Below are 20,180 nucleotides of genomic sequence, written 5' to 3' on the forward strand. Positions count from 1 at the left end.
CAGATCCCGAAACGAACAGCCGGCAGATGCTTTTCATGCGAGGCGAAGCGAAAATGGATCTAGGGGTGTCACGTAGTCCCACCAAGTGCGTTACCCCAGAACTGGGCGTCATTGAACTACGCTGTAAGGTACCCTAGCGGAAACCCAGTATTATTGGAGAAGAGGGACGCGGGGAAGTGGCTTCGGGGGTTTGAATTTGGCAGAGTTCATTTGTTCGAGGCGCCCAGCCATTCGCATTCCACTCAACTGAGAGAGAGCAGACAGAGGCCCGGCACACTGCCTTGACAAAAGGCCAGGTAAGGAGAACAAAGTTTGGACGTGTCTCGTGTTTACGACGGTCTCATTGGGAGACGCATCTCAACACGAGTCTGAGCTTCAAGGATAGAGCTTCTGGAACGTTGCGAGAACGAGGAAGGACGGAATAGCCGAACCCCGAAGTCCGCGCGGAGAGTCCGTGAGAGATGACTTGAGTTCGAAGCCGGCAACAAACCTCGTCATTTCTTGGTGCCAGGGCTTGTTGGTTCCGGGGCCCTTGCCGCGATTTTCAACCCGATCCCGTAAGACGGCCCCATAAATGTGTGGTTCCACGCCCTTGACGGAGTCGGCTTCGGGCGCGCCTGGCTCAAGTTGAGAAACCCCGTCTTGACATTTCCCAGTAATATGGGCCTGTGAGCATACGATGGCCATGATCGTTGCTTGGAACCGTATCATGATAGCTAACCAGGACGTAAACTTCATTGTAAGGGCTCTTGTGAACCTGCATCCACATCAGTAGACTGGAAATACTGCGCCTCAAGTAAGCGAGAGGCGAGAAGCCAAGCAGGCAGCAGGCTTCTCACCGCACATAATCTAGTCTTGAGAAGAGTTAAGTAGTGACTTTTTGCTCCGTCAACGTTTTCCTGATATAGGAAATCGATTGCGACACTTCCCAACCTACCCATTCTCACCATTTCGCTTACTACCGAAGACAGTTGCTGCAAGTCATTCAGGTAACTGCTTTGCCGACATGGCGTCCCTCAGCGAAGAATCCCTGCCAAAGAATGGAACACCTCCACTAGAAGACTTGGGCACAGAGCAATCGGATCTCTCAAGCTCAGCTCAGATATATAGCGTTCCCATCACAGCGGCAGCAACAGGCATGCCATCAATCAACATCCTTGTAGCCGAGCACAATCAAGTGATGAGAAAGGTCATCGGCAGGCAGATAGACAAATTAAGTCACAATTGCGTGTACGAGTTCGCATGCAACGGCCAGGAAGCTTTCGAAGCATACAAGAAAGGGCACCAGACATATCAGTGCATCTTGATGCAGCCCTCCATGCCCGTCATAGATGGTTTGCATGCCACAAGACTCATTCGCGCATTCGAAACCGAAAACAGTCTGAAACCATGCTACATTGTAGTGATGGCTGCTGGCATACCGATGGCGGTAGACATGGAGAGGACACGCAGTCTTGGGTTTGATGCCTCGATTCAGAAACCTTGCAAGGCAGAGGGCTTAGAACGTCTTTTTGTTGAGCTAGGTCTAGTTACCAAAAGGTCAGCAGAAACATCGTGAGACTGAAAAGGAAGGAAAAATCAGTTTCATCAAGTCAACTATTGCAGCTGAAATCAGCCCAGCAGATTCACGTAATTAAGAAATAAATAACATCAAGATCCTCTGTGCTTAGACCGAAAAAGGCCCAAGAAACTAACCCCCTCGATGACCCCGCATCGAGTTGGTGCTCGTACCCCGCCAGATTTGGAATCCCGTCATCGGCCCGTCGATCAGCTGCTTCTGTCTGAGCACCCGGCACTCGCGACATTTCCGACCTTTCTCAAGTCCAGCGGCCATCAAGAAATCAAGATAACGCTGCACAACCTGTTACGTTCTTGTGCAATCGTTGGCAAAACCATACATCTCGCTGGAATGGCTTCTCTCCCTCACACCGATGACCTACGAAAGCTGTTCAGTAAACTGATCGATGGCTCTCACATTCTTCACCTCCATCAAGTCGTCGATGCCTACGGTCACCTATCTTTCCGCTATCCTCTAGACCCTGACATATTCGTCATGTCTCGCAACGTTGCTCCAGCCCAAGTGTCAGACATCGGAGATCTTGTCGCTTATAGGGTCGGCGATGCTGAGCCCCACGACGCGGAGTCGCCTCCGGGCTTTGCGGAGCGGCGAATCCACTCGGAAATTTACAAGCGGCACCCAAAGATCAACGCGGTGGTCCATAGTCACTCCGAGGCTGTGGTACCCTACACGATATCCGGTGTTCCGCTCAGAGCTGTCAGCCACATGTGCGGATTCTTAGGCGCCAAAGGCTTGCCGGTGTTTGATACTGCAGACCACATGGAGGACGGCGACGTTCATGACCTACTTGTACGCAGCGAGAACATGGGCGCCCACTTGGCAAAGCACTTTGATGATGGTAATAATGTGGCGTTGATGCGCGGACATGGTTTTACGGTCGTCGCCGAGGCCATCGAGCTGGCTGTGATGCGGGCAGTGTATACGCAGAAGAACGCAAGTATACAAACTACGGCTTTAATGCTTCAAGGTGTCACTGGAATCGCTGGCGGCGTGAGGACTCTAAGTCACGAAGAGTGCATGGCTTCTGACAAGACGACACAGTGGTCATTAATGCGACCGTGGAACTTATGGGTTCAGGAGATCGAATGCAACGAGGTGTATAAGAAATTGCTCTGAATCAAGACAAAATTGAGCGGACTATGGCATTGAATTGATTCGAGTCTGTTTCGTTAAATTGAAGAGCGGCCGTTGTCCAAGGCCGATGGGGCGCCGTGCGATCGACCAAACTTGACCGGCGTGACCAGGTACCAATCGCTCTATGCACGCACTTGACTTAAGAGCCCGGACAGTAGAACAGCCTACCGGACAGCCTACCGAACAGCCTACCAAGTCATGGAGAGCAGCAACTCTGCCTACCTTAGTTAACAATGTGTCTCACATCTAGGGATCGTAATGAAGATTTATCAAACGAGAGGCACGAAGTCAGAGAAAGGGTGTGCTCAGGGAATAACACCATTCTTCGATAGCCAAGTCGACAGTTCGCAGCGGAAACAGGTGCCGGCATTAACACAACTTGGGTCCGTAACCGTTATCATCGTATGCGGGGTGATCGGCTGATAGACCTCCACAGCTGCGTCTCCGATCCACAGCCGGCCGTGGGGTTCATCTTTTCCTTTGCTTAAGACTACCACTTCGGGGATAGCGTGTTGGTAGACCACCGTCATTACTCGCAGCTTCGCAGCTACCCGAGAGGATAATCCTGTTGCTGTTTGTTGGCATGTTATTAAGCGTAAAGACGTCTCTTCTTATCACCTGCATTGTTATCATCGGTGCGACACTGAGATGTACAAGTGAAACAGCCTTCAACGACCATAAGAGGACATGAGAGTATCACCTTCTTTTGCGCACGCCCTTGTTTTTACCTCCAGTTCACTAGATTGAAACTCTGCTGTCACCATGGCCACACCACCAGCGGATGGCCAACATGGCCACCTGCAGAAGCGGTTCTCCAAAATCACCATGATTGGCATGGCCTTTGCTATCCTCAAGTTAGTCATGAACTTGTCGTCCTACACTTTTCAATCCTGTTACTAACTCTCAAAGTACTTGGATTTCTCTAGCTGGGTCCATTGGGCTGGTGATGCCCTCGGGTGGGTCAGTGTCATTTGTGTACGGCTTCATCTTCTGTGTCATTTGCAACATCGCTCTCAGTGCCAGCGTTGGAGAGCTTGCATCACTCTATCCAACAGCTGGTGGACAGTATCACTACGCTTATGCACTTTCGACGAAGAAGTGGAGGAAGCTGACGGTAAACCCTCTTCCTCGCAGCCCAGCTGCAAATCAGATGCTAACATGCACCAGAGCTTCTTCGTTGGATGGGTCAACATCGCTGGCTGGCTAACACTGAATACTACAGCTGCGTATTTTGGAGGTACGAATTGATTATCATCAACCATATGAATGGCTTTGCTCACTCCAGCTACAGCTCGATTCCTGGCCGCAGCAGCTGTCGCAGCTTCTGGCGGTTCCTACGAGATCACACAATGGAGCACATACCTGATGTTCGTTGCTGTGTCCATCATTGGGGTCTTCTTGAACATTTTTGCGTACCCAATCCTCAACCGCTGGAATGAAGGAGCGCGTAAGTAATCAATGACTAGAGACTAAGTACATCTGACGGATTGCTAATCTTTTCAAGTGTACTGGTCCTTGCTCAGTGTCGTCGTGATCAGCATCGTGCTTCTTGCAACCTCCCCAAAGACAGACGCCGAGTTTGTCTTCACGAATTTCTCTAATACAACCGGATGGAGCGATGGTACCGCTTGGATGCTTGGACTTCTTCAGTCTGCCCTCAGCCTGATTGGGTTTGTCCTGGATCTCACTGTTGCATTACAGCAGCGAGGCTAACATTGCTGCAGGTTTGATGCTGTCGCGCACATGGTTGAGGAGATGCCTAGCCCATCCAAAGATGCCCCCCAAGCCATGGTCGGTGCTGTGATTGTTGGTGGTACGACGTAAGTACAGACAAACTCACGAATACAGTCTCGTTATTCTGACAGTTGATGTAGGGGAATTGCGTTCATCCTCGTGATGCTCTTCTGTGCCGTTGATATCGATGTACTACTCTCCTCGCCCACCCAAAGTCCTCTGACAGAGATGATATTACAAGCTACAAAGAGCAAAGCAGCCGCGACTGTTTTGAGCGTCGCAGTTGCCCTGTGTTTCGTCAATGGCGCCAACGGGTGCGTTACGTCGGGCAGTCGCCTGGTCTGGTCTATGGCTCGAGACAATGGAACTCCATTTTCGAAATAGTAAGCACACGTTGACCTCACCACCACATAAAACTCTGTTGTTAACCTTGCCCTTGCGCAGTCTCTCACATCTTCACCCCAAGCTGAATGTTCCTGTACGCGCAATCGTTGTGCAAGCCATCTTCAACATCCTTTTCGGTCTTCTTTACCTTGGTAAGTCTCATCATCCGCGCATGAGACTCGATGTCTGACGTCGTCTAGGTCCTGAAGTGGCGTTCAATGCGTACATCGCAAGCTGCACATTGTTCTTGAATCTTTCCTACGCAATGCCCGTCATGATTCTGCTGATCAGGGGGCGCAGGCTAGTTACAAATAACCCACCTGTTTTCTCCTTGGGTGGAGGCTTCATGGGCTATCTCACAAATTGGACATCGGTTCTCTTTGTAGTTGTAACATCTGTCGTAAGTACAAAGATGCATTCAGATGATGAGAGGTTGCTGACGCAGACTGCAACAGTTCTTTTGCTTCCCACCAGCAATCCCCATTGACCTTTCGACCATGAGTAAGTCTCCACCTACTAGTACCATGCCCATGCATCTAACATGCCGCAGACTACGTAACTGCCCTCATCGGGGTTTTCATCGTCTACGCGGTTACACTCTGGGTGATCAAGAGAAAAACGTACAATGGTCCCAGATTTGAGCTGATCCTCGGGGAGGAGTTGCCGACAGTAAACCCTATCGAAGATCAAGACTCTGCAAAAGGAATAGCCGTCTCACCACTTAATAAGTTGTGAACTTTGACATAGTTCTCAGTCGAATAGAAATAAATTTTGCCATTAGTCCAATTACTCCGTATTTAGGTAGACAGAGTCAGCGAGGACCGTTTCCCCCGCCAGGAACGCGTCTCAATGTGTTCCCTTCTACACACAACCCGCGTAGAAAAAACTATTTCGATGGCCTATTGGTTTCGATTTGGTCGTACCCTATAACCCAACTGTCCTGGAAGATCAACTTGAGATTATTTGAGGCATCATCCGCATCGGATAAAACTGATGATAAGGTACAAACAAGAATCTAGACTTGCAAGTGCTGACATTCAGCGCATCTGAACTAGACCATGGATGATATCATGGAGTCAGGTATAGGTAGCGTTTTCTTTCATTAAACTACAACTTGGCCCCCTTCACATAACCATAATGCCAATCGACGCGTCCCAAATCCTGTCTGATCTGATAATTCCGCTCAGCGATCTCAACAACTCGCATATCCACGTCCACTACCCGCATGCCATCCTCACCGTCTGTAAAACTCCCTGGAACCTTGCCGACGATGGGTAGTGCAACTTGGCTGCAACCAAAAAAGCCCTGCTCCGAAGGTCCTCCTGCATTGCAGTAGATGATGGCAGCAGTGTTTTCGAATGCCCTCGTAGTAAGCGTAGACTCCACAAACATCTTCTCGCACGTTGCATTATACTCAAGACCCTCCTTGCTCATATCGGACAAGGTCCAAAACGAGGGCATGATGATGATCTTTGCTCCTGCGAGAATGAGCTGACGGAACGCTTCTGGGAAGGCCAGATCCCAGCACACCAGTATTCCCACGGGACCCAACGGCGTATCGAAGACCTGATGAGGTTTAGGCGTGCCTTCGTCGACTTGCATCTTGTGCGCATAGTCGATGCTTGAAGTCAGGTGATTGCGTTCAGGAATCCAGAGGTTGGTCTTGGTGTAGGCGCCCAAAAGGTGTCCATCATGGTCGATAAAGTAAGAGGTGTTGAGAAGAGTTGGCTTGGAATTTTTCTGCTGGTCATCTGGTGCGCGGTAGACGATTGTGCCGGCACAGATGTTGATGTGCACTTGGGCTGCGAGTTGCTGATATCGGCGTTGGAAACTTTGAGCTTCCTCATAGCTAAGTGCGAATGAGGGTTCGTCCGGCACCCATCCTGTCATATGATATTCTGGTAGAACGGCAAGCGATGCTCCTTGAGTTGCAGCAAGCCGAATCTGTTTCGAAGCATGGGCAAAGTTGTGCTCGGCATCCAGAACCTGCGAAAAGGTGAGAGTTGGCGATGGTTCGTGCTAGAGTGACGTCGATAGTGGGCTCACCTTTGGACTGATTTGTAGCAGTGCGACCTTGAAAGACTGATTTCCTGAGACGGCCGCCATGTTGAGAGATTATAAGATCAGAACTGATAGCGCTGGGATTTGATACAGCTTGAGCGTGGCTTAGTGCTTCCAGTAAGTTTTATCAAACAAACTTTGAATAAGAGAAGAACGAGACTGAGCTTCATCGTCTCCTCATCAATCATTCCCCATTCCAGCATCATTTTCCTTCGCGTTGAGGAACCGGATTCGGCTTAGCGGATGGGGGCGAGCATGCGCTCATCTTCGCTGGGTCATGCAATCCCCCGAGCGCTCCGCTGCTGATAAGCTCCCCGCATCCGGACGCGAGTCAGTTCATTCATCCACCGAGACAATCGTTGCTTAAGCACTTGGAAAGCTTCACACTCAGGAATCACAAGTTTGAACGAGTGCTTCACTGAATTGTGCTGCTATGTCATTTATCATAGATTGTGATTATCTTAGTATGACTAGATGCTGTCAACGTCTCAAAAAACGATCACCAGATCCCGCAATGGATGCGCAGTATGCAAATCTAAACGAGTATGAGACCAATCACCAGCGTTGTTTACCCTTCATCTTGTTAAGTCCTAATATGCTTTCTGTCAGTTGAAATGCGACGAACTGAAGCCAAATTGCTCAAGATGTAAGAGGCTCGGGATACCTTGCCCCGGCTACCAAAAGCCTCTCAGATGGTCGCCAACCTCAAGATCACCTAGGATCGATATCACGACTCCTACAAATAGCGAACCAGAAAGCCGGCAGCAAAGGACTAAAGACCAATGTCGATCTCTACAGTCCTTCGATTCATCTGGCAAGAATCTCTGTGACGTGGGGTTGTTCAGTCAGTTTGCAAATATCAACACACCGGCAAGCATAGACTTCCAAGATGGCAACCATCTAGAGCATGCATTTCCTTTCTCGGACTTGCCGGCTGAGCCGCCAACTCCTTTTACGATTCTTGAGACATCATGTTCTACCTGGTTGCCAGAACTCGCAACCGATGACTTGTGGCCGAATATCACCCCCAACAGTCCGGGCAATGGTCTCTTCGCTATTGAGAAGCGAAACAACCCGGTTCCCTCGCGAGTAGCTCGCTACGAATCTCCACTATCGCCCTCCTTACAAGACAATACATCAGTGCTAGTGGAGTACTACTTCAAAGAAGTTTGCGGAATGATGTCTTGCTACGACAGCAACTTGAATCCATACAGAACGACCATTTCCAATCTCTGGGGCAACTCGCCGTCTCTATACTACGTCACGCAAAGCATGGCAGCAGCCTGCTTGGCCGAGGTCTCGCCTGGTCTTTCGACAGCGAGTGGCCGGCTTCGAGATCAGGCTGTCAATGCTCTATGGAAAGAAAGCAAAGCAGGTCCGACGGATACATCATCACTATTGGCGCTGGTCATGCTAGGCTTCAGTCTCTGTTGGCATGATCCGAGCAAACTGGGCCAATCCGAGTTTGAGTTACTGGCCGAGACTCTACTCCATCTTGAAGCCCAAGAAAGCAACTTGGCAATGGCGGACAAGCAAAAGCGCTTCTTCTTCTATAACTCTCTTGTTTACTGGAGGATGCTGCTTTCCTTCGTGACCGACCAGGAGTTGGCTTCACCGACGTCCACTGGAGCCATTCAGCCACAACCACCTCGCTTTCCGAGTCGCAATGACGCGAGGATGCCACATCCGCAGACGGGAATTGGAGTAGAGGTATTAGAGATTGTAGGCCAGGTTGGGGCCCTGGTTAGGAAAGAGCGAAAACGGATACGGAGCCGCCAGCGCTCGTCGAGGCACGACATTGAGCAATCAGTTGCCGCCATTCAGACGGCGGAGCAGCTTCACTCGCGGCTTTGCAAGATTGAACTTCCAAGAGAGGTTACAGTCATGGACTCAGGCGATGACATGACGCCAACTGACCATCTCTTGAAAGCTGCAGAGGCATACAGGTGCACTGGACTATTGCAGCTCTATCGCAATTTTCCTGATCTACTCTTACAAGATGTGGCGTCAGCCAGTCCGTCTGCATGGCTGGATATACCAGGAGACACGGATCCCAGCCTTTCCGACGATTCGGAAACTGTCCATGGAACGTGGCTGACTTGTCTTGCCCTACACATCCTCGATCTCTTGCAGGATATCCCAATCACGTCGCGGTCTCGATCCATCCAGCCACTGCTTTTAGTAAGCATCTGCAGCGAGCTTTCTATGAATCGTGGCTTTGCTTCTTTGGATTCTGTGGTAGACACAGCTGTGGCAAGCATTGCTTCTAGTCCCAGGTTAAAAGTAGTATCAACCACGACCGATATATTGCACGCTAGACGGCTGGTCCTCTCACGTCTTGCATCTTTTGAGGGTATCCTGGCAGCCAAGCCAATACGGCAGATGATCATTCTTGCGAAAGAGACGTGGACTTGTATGGATGAGAAGCAGCAGGATGTGTATTGGATGGATGTCATGATGGAGAAGGGATACGAAACCTTGATGGGGTAGTTAGTTGTCATGAGAGATGATGATACCTATTGTTGCATAATCTGTAGTTGACTTGACAACTATTCTCGAGGAAAGTGAAAGATCCAGCCAGTATTCTTGAAATGAACTTCTATATTCTGAAAAACAATTTGATGTTCGTATTTTAACAGACGAAGATAGGGCAGGGAGGGCATTAACACGCACTCCATACACTGTGTCGGCAAAACCGTGTGGAGACGGGTAGTCAGAGTGATCCAGTCAGATATCATGATTCATGGGTAAGGGGACTTGATCCCAGCAGCACGGCCTTGTACCAGCAGAAATGATCGAAGTAGAGCTACTCCCGCGCTTTTTCATCCCCAGTTTCCCTCTCCAACTCGCTCATCACCACCAAATGCCCAGCGGCACACGCGGACACAGTGTCAAATAAATAGCGCGCACCCACAGCGTCTTACACGCTTGTATAAAATAGCCAAGATGGATTCTTCTACCGACATGTTTGCCATGCTTGTTTTCTCAGACTATTCGCTTTTGGGAACTCGAAGCAAGAGTTCCCTCGTTGTTTGTTCCTTACTCTTTTGATACCGTTCTGGTTCTTCTCTGGCCACACAACTAACTGTCTTGCCTTACACCCAATTCCCTCGTCTTCGTCCAAGATACGCGGCTCCTGTTATGGCTATGGAGCCCAAATTTAAACAAGAGATCCAACAGGTAAGCCATTTCAAATCGTAAGGATTCCCAGAACACATATCACCACGCCTTTAGAAGTTCCTCGGTTGGCATCAGCCTGTATTGAATCTTGATGAGCCGCCCCTTCCCCCTTTTCTGTACGACCATGGTTTCGCATCCTATGCCTCATATCAAAGGCCGAAGCCATTTCTGACATGATGCCAACCAGATGATGTACATTGCAGGGGAACCACAAGATGTCTCAGTACAGACCACCAAGCTCATTGAGGACATCATCCGAGAACAAGTCATCCACCTGGTAATTCTCCTACGCACCCATAGCTCACACTCGTCCACCACCGCAAGATACAAGGTGCATGCTCATCAAAGTCTCCTAGCTGAAAACAGCCAGCGACCTCGCCGCCCGCCGCGGCTCCCGCGTCTTCTCCAATAACGACCTAATATTCCAAGTCCGCCACGACAAAGCCCGCGTCGAACGTCTCCGCATCTTCCTTACCTGGAAAGCCATCCGCAGAACCGTCAAAGACTCTGACGAAAAAGAAGGCTTCGTCGACGAAGCCGACATGGAAGAAAACGTCGCCGCTCCTACAGACGACGCACCTGCCGGCGGCAAGGCCAGGCTACCTACCGTCACACTCCCATGGGACGTGGCATCCTATTTTTCCGAGCAAGTCACTGAGGCGAGCCAGGAGGATCTGGTGGACATCACCAGCAGCGAGGCCGCGCTGGAGAAGCTGAGGAGGAATGATGACCGGACGAGGGATATGACTGTTGCGGAGTACGCGACGTGGTCAGAGTACCGTCACGCGTCGCTGACCTACCGCAAGGCCAAGAGGTTTCGAGAGTGGTGTGGGTTGGGCGTGATTGCAGAGAACAAGCCCAATGACGATGTGATGGACATTCTGGGGTTCTTGACGAGTGAAATGGTACAGAACTTGACTGCGCAGGCACTCAGGGTCCAAAAGCAAGAGGCGATTTGTCTCGGCAAGGGGACGGCGGTAGCTAGGGAAGAGAGGGGCTTGGTGGCGGGCTTGGGTGGGTTATTCGCTGAACCGGAGGGTCTTAGGAAGGCGGTTGACGTGAGGCATGTCCGGATGGCGTTCCAGCAGTTGCAGGGGAGACCGAAGAAGAGTCGGACGTTGTTGAATGGAACCAGACTTTCGCAGCCATCTACGTTGAGACTTGTGAGTATTGCTCCATGCCCTGGCTGGGATGATGAGAGGCATATGCTGACAAAACTACATCATAGCTATAATCTCATTGCATGCTCTTGATGGATGCTTCCTTTTCTGTTCGGGTTCTTAGAAAGTTATACGGTCGTAGCAAGGTTTAAATCCAAACTGCTGCCGTGGGACATGAGAATCGATTCTGAAATGTCTCACTATTACCACCTCCCTAAATCCGTGCTAGGTAACACTGATCTAACAAATTGACAGCCTTGCTGCATAGTCCATGGAGAAAATGTCATCTCCGTCAATTGCCTCAATTGATTTTAGAAGTGTGCTTCTCTCTGGTGTTTTGATCACTGAACTCGGAATTTGGGTCTGTAACAGTAACACCATGGAGCACGGTTATTCGTTGCACTGTTGCCGCCACCACGCCTTGAGGTTGCAGCGAACCAGGGGCAGCAAGTGGCCATTGGGAGCGACCGAGTAAGGTGAGTAAGTAGCTAGCTCTGAAAGATTTTTCTCACTGACTTTTTGCTTTACATCTAGTTTCTTCCTTCTCTCCTACTCGTCACCTTTCCAGAAAAACACTCAAACACCTTGCTAGCGTTCGCCGACCACACCTGAAGTCAATCCTCGCGCAAGTACGAATTGGAGTTTCTGCCTTTCGAAACGGGACATTAGATGCTGCGGTCGCGCCAAATGGGCAGGGCGGTCAGGCTCTGGCTGGACCCTACTTAGCACGTTGGAGGACTTCAACCGCCAACAATAGTCACTAGTCAAGGTGCCAGAGTGGTTAATGGGCTGCCCTGCTATCAAACCTTGATTCCAGATTAGGCAGTGGCTTCGGTCGCGCAGGTTCGAATCCTGTCCTTGACGCACTTTACCTTTTGTATTTTTGCTTCTCACATATCGTCATCCGGTGCTCTCGCTCTTGTTGATGGCAAACTCAGTTTTTGGTTTGGAGCATTGTTGAGCTGGCTGTGATGAGACAATTTGGATACCGAGCAGTGTGGGAGAGGCTGTAGGGACCCACGCACGCCACGGCACCCGTGTGATGGTACGTATCACGATTAGATAACGTTATTGTCCATCGGGTGCCGGGCAGGAGGCAACCCCACCATTGCCAGTTCCCGAAAGCTGCCACCCCGATCCGACCCCGCGGCCGTCACATGACGACGTGAAAGTCACAAAAGGTTGAGGTTGTCTGTCGTCTCTCTGATATTAATCGCGGAAGGTCCGTCACTTCATTCCGTAGATTCACGTTTTGGTCCATTGCCTCTTTTACAACACTCATTCTTCACGTGAGTTCGTTGAGTAAAATTGTCGAGCATCACCAAACATCACATCACCGGAAGAGTGTGATTCACAATGGCAGCTGCACATCAACTCAACCTGCCTGACGGCCGTATTCTCTCATACGACCTCTCAGGCCCAGACTCGAAGCCCGTCGTCTTGTTAGCCAACTCGCTTGCGGCGCCCTTTACGCTCTGGGACCATATTGTCAAGGTTCTCCACGCCAACGGCTTCCGTACGCTGCGCTTTGACCAGCCGGGCCACGGCAAGTCGTCGGCACCAAAGAAGCTCGACACCGAGTTCGAGACGATAGCCGACGACGTGCACTCTCTGGTCAAGTCGCTCAAGATTGAGAAGCTCTTTGCGTGGATTGGAGTATCCATGGGCGCCGCGACGAGCTTCTACTTTGCGACAAAGTACCCTGGCATCATCCAAAAGGTGGCCATCTGCGACACCATCAGCTCGTCGCCCAAGCACGCCGGGGTGGAGGACTTGTTCGGCCCGCGGGCCAAGGCGGCGGGCGAGGCCGGCAACATGGAGGCCCAGGTCGACCAGACGATGGACCGCTGGTTCGGTGCCGAATGGATCAAGGCCAACCCTGAAGAGGCGGCCCGCGCACGCACGATCATGAACCAGACTACCGTGGAGGGATTCCAGACGTGTTGCTTTGCGCTGCAGAGCGACAGCTTCGATATTCGACCTCTGTTTGAGAGGATTGGTTCAGGTGTTGACGAGGCACTGTTGGTTGTTGGTGAGAAGGACGCGAATCTGCCACAGGCAATGCAGGGGATGCGGGACAGCGTGGAGAAAGGATTCAGGGCGGCTGGTAAGGACAACAAAATTGAGCTCAAGGTGATTAAGAACGCGGGTCACGTCCCGTTTGTCGACAACTTTGAGCAGTTTAAGGACGTGATTCTGGGCTACCTCAAGGCGTGATCAATCAACCCGTGGAACCCAAGGTAGTCGCGAGTCAACGGATATCCTAGGAGGAAACGAAGAAAACAAAATTATCACCATCATCCTTACTCTATTAGGGCATTGGTGGTTGGAGTTGATGAAGCTATTGCAATCGGCTTCCGTTCCCAGCCTCTGGTCGCTCTGGTGGCTTTTGTGAATTGAATTAACAGAAAAGGGGCAGTCCTGGGAGCACAAAGACGGGGGGACTAGCACTTCGGTGAAGAAACCAATCAAATCACTTACCGTTCACCTTGGCCTGGCCCATGCTCCCAACCTTGCTCACCTCGCCGGTCACCGAGCCCACCTTTGGCCTTTTCTGGGACTAGCGCCGACTCAGCCTCCCACCGCCAGCCTTCCTTTTTTCCCTGGTTTTTCCCTTCGCGGCCCAGCTCCCGTCCCCCTTCGTCTTCCCGTCTACGAGCCGTCGTCCTCCCAGCCCCGGCCGTCCGCTGATTGTGTCTCTTCTTTGGTGTTCCGCTGGCTCGTGCTTTGGGTGCGCCGTTCCGTTTCCATCTGCTCCCACAGCAACCGCCCACCAACCATCGCCAATACACCACCACACCACACAAACACACGCTACACTACACACATCCACAGGTAACCCGTGCGGCAGACAAAGAGCATTCGGTTGAGCACAGAGACACTACCAAGGAGCCTTTGCTCTCTTTTCTCCTTTTCCTCCCCCGCCTCCTCGTCTCTATATCTCTGCATCGAACCCAACGCTCCATCGTCTTTCTGTGGTTCTGTCATCGCCGGCTACTCTGAACCAATCCACGCTGCCTTGTTTCCACCGCTGACGTGGTTCTCAACGCGACGCCTCCTCTCCGCACTCACCCCCCTCCGGCTCCCAGACCGGCACTACTATACTAGAGTCGTACATACAGTTGCCCCGCGCTCTTATTGCATCAATCAATTACCAAACATACGCATCTTCTCGATCGCATTTCTGGCATAGCTCGCTCGCTTCGAACTATCGCTCCCACTTCCATCATGGCCACCGCCCCCGATGCTGCGGCCCAGCAGCCCAACGATATCACGACCGTTCCCACAACACCTCAGGACAACGATGTCCTCGCATTGAACTCGTCGCAAGTAACACTCCCCTCGACTGAGGTTCCCGCATCGCCCGCCGAATCCAATCAATCATTCAAGACCGAAGTCAACGACGATCGTCTGAGCTCCTCCGCCGTGATTCCCTCGTCCTTGACCCCGCCGCCCTCGTCACAATTGCTCGCGCATACGGGCAACGGCGCCCTACAGACCGCATACGGCGCCTCCCAACGATCCGCTCTCTTCTCCCCGCCCGCCACAGGCCACAACGCGACTGTACGACGAGATGGAGGTCTCGGTGCCGAATACATGCCACCCGCCCCCCAGCAGGTCGTCGAAGCCACCGCAGACGAACTTCGGGCCATGATGCAGGCTAGCATCGCAGAACACGCCAAGTTGAAGATGGAGGCCGCACACCACAAGCTGCAGTACAACTTACTGAGTCTCCAGGCCGATGAGGACGCGAAGAGGGCAGCCGTGGAGCACGAGATGACCAGGCGAGAGATCGAGGCTCTCAGAACAGCAGAGTACTCCCGCCACGCCGTCCGCGAACTCAGCGCCGCGTCAGAGTCGGCGCAGATGAAGTACCTCCAGATGAAGATGTGGTATGAAGAGGCCACGGACGAGAACGAAGGTCTTATTCGACGAGTCAAGATGGCCAAGAAGGTCATTTCACACAAGGAGGAGGAGATCATCGGTCTTACAGAGGAGCGCGACATGCTCCTAAACCGTATCCGGGAGAATCGGGAACACTTTCACATGCTGTGCAGCCCAGGCGGAATCTTTCATGGTGCCATGACACCCAAGCAGGCCACCGTCTCAACTCCGCAGCAGCCTCACCGAGCGACTCCCAAGCAGCAGACGCCTCGGTCAGCCAACCGTGAGGCCAGGGTGGTCGACCGCGACCACGGCCCCGAGCCCATTGCGGCTCTGCTGCAGGCTCTTAGCCAGGACAACAACAGCGCGCCCTCGACACCCACAACCGCGGTCAGACCCGCGCCCCGCATGCCCCCCAAGCACACTCGAAACGCACAGTCTCTGTCTGCCCTGCCAACGACGCCGCTCTCCCGCACCCAGCGCCATGAGCAGCAGTCTGGCCTCTTGCCCTCCGTGAACCTGGTTCCCCAGAGCGAGCCTCGGTATAGGTACACCAACTCGTCGATGATTCCTGGCACGCCGCCACCGGCCATCCAGGAGCGGGTTCAAGAGCGCGCACGCAAGAGCCGCGAGAGCACCATTTCAGCCGACGACAATGAGGAGCTTGCTCGTCAGGCCCTCGAGTCTGTCGCCAAATCGGCTTCGTTCCTCTCGCAAGCGTCTCGCAACTCACGTGGTGCTCGTCGTCCTCTCCCCGGCGGCAGTGGCAACGATGACGAGGATGTCTACGAGAGCCAAGCGAGCCAGGCGGCGTCAGAGATGTTGCGCCGCGATCCCCGTGAGAGCTTCGAGGTGGCCAGCTCCGTTGGTTCTCGCGACGGCACACCGGCACCGGCAGAGAAGAGCGCCAGACTCCAGGCAAAGCTGTTCTCTGGCATCACTAAAAGTGGTGCGGACAAGCGCAAGTTCAATGGGGGTGGGTCTAACAGCCATGGTCAAGAGGCACGATCGGATATGGTGAGCCCGACCAAGAAGATGCGGGTGGGCGGTCCCCTTGGCGGCGACAACCCAAAAGTCGGTCTTGGGATCCAGTACGGTTACAGTTGAAACCCGACGTAAGGCATCGCGTGCGTACGAAGTAGTAGTGCCTCTCTGCCAGGCCCTGACCGTACCACGCCCACGCTCACGCGTGTGCAAGCGCACAAGCGATCTCCGCCGCGGATGGTTCGTCCGGTGAGGTGGCTGGGTTTGGGAGGCAGAGAGCGGTGTGTGGGGATAGCACGGCGGCTGCGGCGTTGTTCCCTAGCCGAGGAGGGGTCCATGGCTTTTGCCTACTGTGTATTTTTTGCTGCCCTTTTGCTGCAGCTACAGGGGATATTTGACGTGGCATCATGCAGGTGGGCTTTGGGCCGCGCTTTATGGAGACATTTGTTTTTTCGAGGAGGGAGAGTCACCGACCAGAGGGACGCCGACAAAAGGGAGGGAGAGGGATGGAAGATGGCCAAAAATTGCATTAACGAAGATTATGATACCACTGGCCGTCGCTGGCCGTCGTTTGGTTTTTTGGGGGGGTTTTTTTTATCAGGCAGGGTTTCCAAGGGATGGACAAAGTCTGTACAGTACGATATTACATTTATACATCAATGGGTAACGACATTTGACGACAACACTGAAGTCTCTCTTCAGACGACCATGCTTGACGCATTTGAATCTTGTTTCCGCGATCCGAGAAACTTGGTGACCGGCCGGAGGGGTCTCGACCGATGGACGGGTAGACCGACAGAAACTGCGTTGTCCAGCCCAGACTCTCGAAAGTCTCCCAAAGTGATGCAGAAACCCCTGTCAGTCTTTCGCACTTTGGGCCAGATCCAGAACGAATTGGAACGAACCCCTCCCCAGCTAAAAGTGTAGCTTGCTGCAGAACGAACTCCACAACCCACGCACACAAACTCGCATGTGCCAACGGCCGATTTGCCCTTTCTCTTTGCAATCCACCCATCTTCACCTTCCCTTACCTTTCGTTCGCGTGATTCGACTTGGGATATCCCCTTTCGAGAGGCGCGCTATCCCTCATTCTCTCTTCTTTCTTGTATCATTCGTCTCTCTCTTGCGTTGGATTCCACTCTTTTTGCCTCTCTCTCTCTCTGTGGTCTACTGTACCCATCCACTCACTCACTTGCTCATACATCCATCCATTCATACCTTTGACCTCTCAGTCTCGTCAGCCATACTTCGTACCCATACAGCAGTCATATACTCATGTTCGTGGATGGACGTCCCGTCCGTGCCTAGGTCTTGACCGAAGTTTATCTTGACCGCCGATCGGAAACACCTTCTTCTGCGCATCTGCAAGACTTGCATACATACCTTTTTACCTTACCTTACATACATACTACATTCCTCTTTTTCCTTTTGGTCTTTTGAGTCTTTTAGTCTTTTCCGGCTGCAGCTTTTCTTAAAACTGCACCCAACCACAAACCACGGCAAGCCGTTTCCGAAAGGTTTCATCCTAGCTCTATAGATCGCTCCATCTCATCTTTTTTTCCCTTTCCTTCATCGTAACAAAATATCCCCGAGATCTTGAAAAAAGGATCGTGCTCTTTGGGCGATCAAAGTCAGCCTTCAGCAGCAACGCAAACTGACCATCGTGCGGCCTTTTTCACTCACCGCCAGCCCCCCAGCCCACTCACCCCGCGCCAAGGGTCCCCTCCCCTTTACGCATCCCTCCTCACTCACTCACACCCCTTGCTGCAATTCGCAATCCCTCATCCCAACCAGCGCCCACTTGGGAGCTGACCAAGACCAACACTCCAAACTGCGCTTCATCCACGCAAAGCAACAACTCACTCATCCATAATTCTCAAAACCGGAGCCTCACTTGAGACCTTTGAACAGCTCATCAACTCTACACACATAACGGAACAAAACACACCAGCACAATGAGGGATCTCCCAGCCAGTCCCCGACAAGGGTCCCCCACCTTCGCACCAAGACGACTCTCTGAGGAACTCGGTGACTTGATGTTCTCCAGCGATGAGTACGATGATGAGGAAGAGGGGGACGAGGAAGACGAGAGCTACGACGGCATCGAGACGCCCGCCTCATCGCGCAAATCTTCACAAAGCCTGGACGGCTACTTTGACGAGGTGGACGCCTACAAGCAACAGCAGCTCCAGGACACAACCTCCGAGTCAGAACGTACCGAAAAAAAGAATGACAGCCGTCCGTCCACGGCGACTTACAGCAGCCGCCCATCCACGGCGGTCTCCATGCCGCCCTTTCGCCGCTCATCAACCTGCCCCGTTCTCCTGCCGGACGACTTTATTTCCAGTGCAGCCGATGAGGTCGTCAAGATCATGCCCGAACAGGCAGCGTTTATGAAGCGCATGGTGGCAGGTTGGACAGAGATTCAAAGGCGGTCATCAGTAAGCACCACCATATCGCCCATGTCCCCGGCGAGCGCAATATCGCCGGGCACGATAAACTCGCCAAAGAGACCGCATACAGCCCCTTCGCCCATGTACGCGCCTCAAATGTGCTTCGCGTCATTCCCGCAGGCCGTCCCGGAGCAGGATGAGGATGATAGTCCCACAGAATCGGTGGGGAGCTTTTCCAACGTGGTGGAGCGGCTGGACAAGGTCGAGGAGACGCTGGAGGAGCTGAGGGACTTGGCTAAGCAACAGGCCGGCGCGGCGATTGCGTCGACCTCGGCGAGCGTGACCGAGCAGAATGCAAAGTTTGCTGTTGTGAACAAGTGCATCGACACGATCGGCAGGGTATGCGAGAGGGAGCAGGAGGTGCAGAGTGATTCGCAGCTGGACAGGAGATGCGTTGACGCGCTGATCCAAATCTGCGAAATGTTTGCGCGTGAGAGCGCTGACCAGGACCCTTATCGGTTCGGCCCTAGCTTCATAGCCGAGGAGAGTGAGGATGACGATGTTGAGTACGAGGGCGAGGACGAGGACGGTGAGAGTGAGAGTGACGGCGAAAGCGATTATGGGTCCGACGACGATTATGAAGCACACCCAATAGATTCGGACCCGACCGAGTACGAATCAGGAGACTTTTTAGGGAAATCTCCAACCATCGAAACCGACAAAACCTTGCCTTTTCTATCAGTATCAAGGACGAGGTCATCAACACCAACCCAAGTAGTACCCGCGGGAACCCGAGTCGAGGCTCCCGATACGCCTCGCCGGCGAGCTCGACTGGTCCGCGAGGCAAAAGCAGAGCTCGATGCCCTCTTCTCCGAGTGGGCTGAGCCAAAGAACTCGTACGAAGAGCGGCACTCGCGTATCGTATACGCGACGGAGGCATACCATCTGCGCCTCGTAGACATGAAATCAGCACACGAATGCGAGTTCAAGTGGAAAAACGAACTGATGAATTACGAAGAAAAGATGAAGGATAGAGGCGCCTTTGGTCCAAATGTGTGGCCTATTGTGGATTTGGCGCTGCCCATCGCTCAATGCCTGTTGAGTGTGACGCTGCTGGTAGTGCACTTCTTCGGCCTGGACTCTTGGCTGATGGGACAGAAAGCATTCCTCGCGTTCCTGGCCGCATGGCTGGCAAGCGTGACCGTGTTGGCACGCTGTACCGAGGTCAAGGCGAGAGAGACTCTGTACAAGACAATGCTGCCTCCCGATGCTAGGGAGATGCGGAGCAGACACGAACGCGAGCTGGTGCTGCTCAAGGCGGCCCACGACCGCGCAGTTCAGCGGGTCTACGCACCGGAACAACAGTCACGGGCGGAAGACAGGAGCTAAAGTGGTGGAGAGTGTATACTACTAAGTCGTAGAGTGTATCAGTAGGCCTGCCAATGCAGTGAAGAAAGCCCGCCCTTCGGCAGGGTCCCATCCATCCTTCGCGTTCCCACCGTAGTTGTACCGCCTGCAGTCAAGACTGATCGTACGATTGAAGTGCCATCATTGAGAGCGAGTATCTGCTGCGACTTGCCTCTGGAACGGCATACAATGGGGTAGCTGCTGTAACGGAGGGTGTTGACGGAAGGTTGATCGGTCCAGGCTTCTTCCCGAGGACCTCCTCTTCGTTCGGGGGCCAAG

The 20,180-nt window shown here is 52.6% G+C and overlaps 10 protein-coding genes and 1 non-coding gene across 11 annotated transcripts; 9 read left to right on the forward strand and 2 right to left on the reverse strand.

The window, feature by feature from the left end:
- Positions 1-353: 353 nt before the first annotated feature.
- BDP55DRAFT_752605 (uncharacterized protein) lies at positions 354-767 on the reverse strand. Its single transcript, XM_060580672.1, has one exon. The coding sequence runs from the start codon at positions 736-738 to the stop codon at positions 376-378; it is 363 nt and encodes a 120-aa protein (XP_060425642.1). The 5' UTR covers positions 739-767; the 3' UTR covers positions 354-375.
- Positions 768-906: 139 nt separating this feature from the next.
- On the forward strand, positions 907-1,667 carry BDP55DRAFT_675593 (CheY-like superfamily). The gene has a single exon (XM_060575755.1). It carries the CDS (start codon positions 1,007-1,009, stop codon positions 1,556-1,558), a length of 552 nt encoding a protein of 183 aa, XP_060425643.1. The 5' UTR covers positions 907-1,006; the 3' UTR covers positions 1,559-1,667.
- A 63-nt stretch (positions 1,668-1,730) lies between these two features.
- Positions 1,731-2,759, forward strand: BDP55DRAFT_675594 (class II aldolase and Adducin domain-containing protein). Its single transcript, XM_060575756.1, has one exon. It carries the CDS (start codon positions 1,910-1,912, stop codon positions 2,693-2,695), a length of 786 nt encoding a protein of 261 aa, XP_060425644.1. The 5' UTR covers positions 1,731-1,909; the 3' UTR covers positions 2,696-2,759.
- Positions 2,760-3,475: 716 nt separating this feature from the next.
- BDP55DRAFT_696724 (amino acid permease) lies at positions 3,476-5,566 on the forward strand (the record flags this gene model as incomplete). The annotated part of the gene is made up of 11 exons (XM_060577603.1): positions 3,476-3,567; positions 3,623-3,827; positions 3,881-3,950; positions 4,005-4,160; positions 4,218-4,383; positions 4,438-4,533; positions 4,588-4,830; positions 4,892-4,983; positions 5,032-5,231; positions 5,287-5,332; positions 5,382-5,566. The coding sequence occupies 11 exons, from the start codon at positions 3,476-3,478 to the stop codon at positions 5,564-5,566; spliced, it is 1,551 nt and encodes a 516-aa protein (XP_060425645.1).
- A 372-nt stretch (positions 5,567-5,938) lies between these two features.
- On the reverse strand, positions 5,939-6,937 carry BDP55DRAFT_732136 (carbon-nitrogen hydrolase; the record flags this gene model as incomplete). Its single annotated transcript, XM_060579903.1, has 2 exons — positions 5,939-6,817; positions 6,878-6,937. 2 exons carry the CDS (start codon positions 6,935-6,937, stop codon positions 5,939-5,941), a joined length of 939 nt encoding a protein of 312 aa, XP_060425646.1.
- Positions 6,938-7,218: 281 nt separating this feature from the next.
- BDP55DRAFT_675597 (fungal-specific transcription factor domain-containing protein) lies at positions 7,219-9,520 on the forward strand. The gene is made up of 2 exons (XM_060575757.1): positions 7,219-7,435; positions 7,502-9,520. The coding sequence occupies exons 1-2, from the start codon at positions 7,367-7,369 to the stop codon at positions 9,380-9,382; spliced, it is 1,950 nt and encodes a 649-aa protein (XP_060425647.1). The 5' UTR covers positions 7,219-7,366; the 3' UTR covers positions 9,383-9,520.
- A 229-nt stretch (positions 9,521-9,749) lies between these two features.
- BDP55DRAFT_675601 (transcription initiation factor IID, 18kD subunit-domain-containing protein) lies at positions 9,750-11,622 on the forward strand. Its single transcript, XM_060575758.1, has 4 exons — positions 9,750-10,072; positions 10,260-10,349; positions 10,429-11,235; positions 11,301-11,622. Exons 1-4 carry the CDS (start codon positions 10,034-10,036, stop codon positions 11,304-11,306), a joined length of 942 nt encoding a protein of 313 aa, XP_060425648.1. The 5' UTR covers positions 9,750-10,033; the 3' UTR covers positions 11,307-11,622.
- Positions 11,623-11,995: 373 nt separating this feature from the next.
- Positions 11,996-12,096, forward strand: BDP55DRAFT_t269. Its single transcript has one exon. It is a non-coding gene; the product is annotated as a tRNA-Ser (tRNA).
- Positions 12,097-12,588: 492 nt separating this feature from the next.
- Positions 12,589-13,449, forward strand: BDP55DRAFT_696728 (Alpha/Beta hydrolase protein; the record flags this gene model as incomplete). The annotated part of the gene is made up of 1 exon (XM_060577604.1): positions 12,589-13,449. The coding sequence occupies one exon, from the start codon at positions 12,589-12,591 to the stop codon at positions 13,447-13,449; it is 861 nt and encodes a 286-aa protein (XP_060425649.1).
- Positions 13,450-14,460: 1,011 nt separating this feature from the next.
- Positions 14,461-16,224, forward strand: BDP55DRAFT_560073 (uncharacterized protein; the record flags this gene model as incomplete). The annotated part of the gene is made up of 1 exon (XM_060569958.1): positions 14,461-16,224. The coding sequence occupies one exon, from the start codon at positions 14,461-14,463 to the stop codon at positions 16,222-16,224; it is 1,764 nt and encodes a 587-aa protein (XP_060425650.1).
- Positions 16,225-18,056: 1,832 nt separating this feature from the next.
- BDP55DRAFT_560085 (uncharacterized protein) lies at positions 18,057-19,883 on the forward strand (the record flags this gene model as incomplete). The annotated part of the gene is made up of 1 exon (XM_060569960.1): positions 18,057-19,883. The coding sequence occupies one exon, from the start codon at positions 18,057-18,059 to the stop codon at positions 19,881-19,883; it is 1,827 nt and encodes a 608-aa protein (XP_060425651.1).
- Positions 19,884-20,180: the final 297 nt, after the last annotated feature.

This window comes from Colletotrichum godetiae, assembly GCF_030913485.1.
Source record: "Colletotrichum godetiae strain CBS 193.32 chromosome Unknown BDP55scaffold_45, whole genome shotgun sequence".
Lineage (NCBI taxonomy): Eukaryota > Fungi > Ascomycota > Sordariomycetes > Glomerellales > Glomerellaceae > Colletotrichum > Colletotrichum godetiae.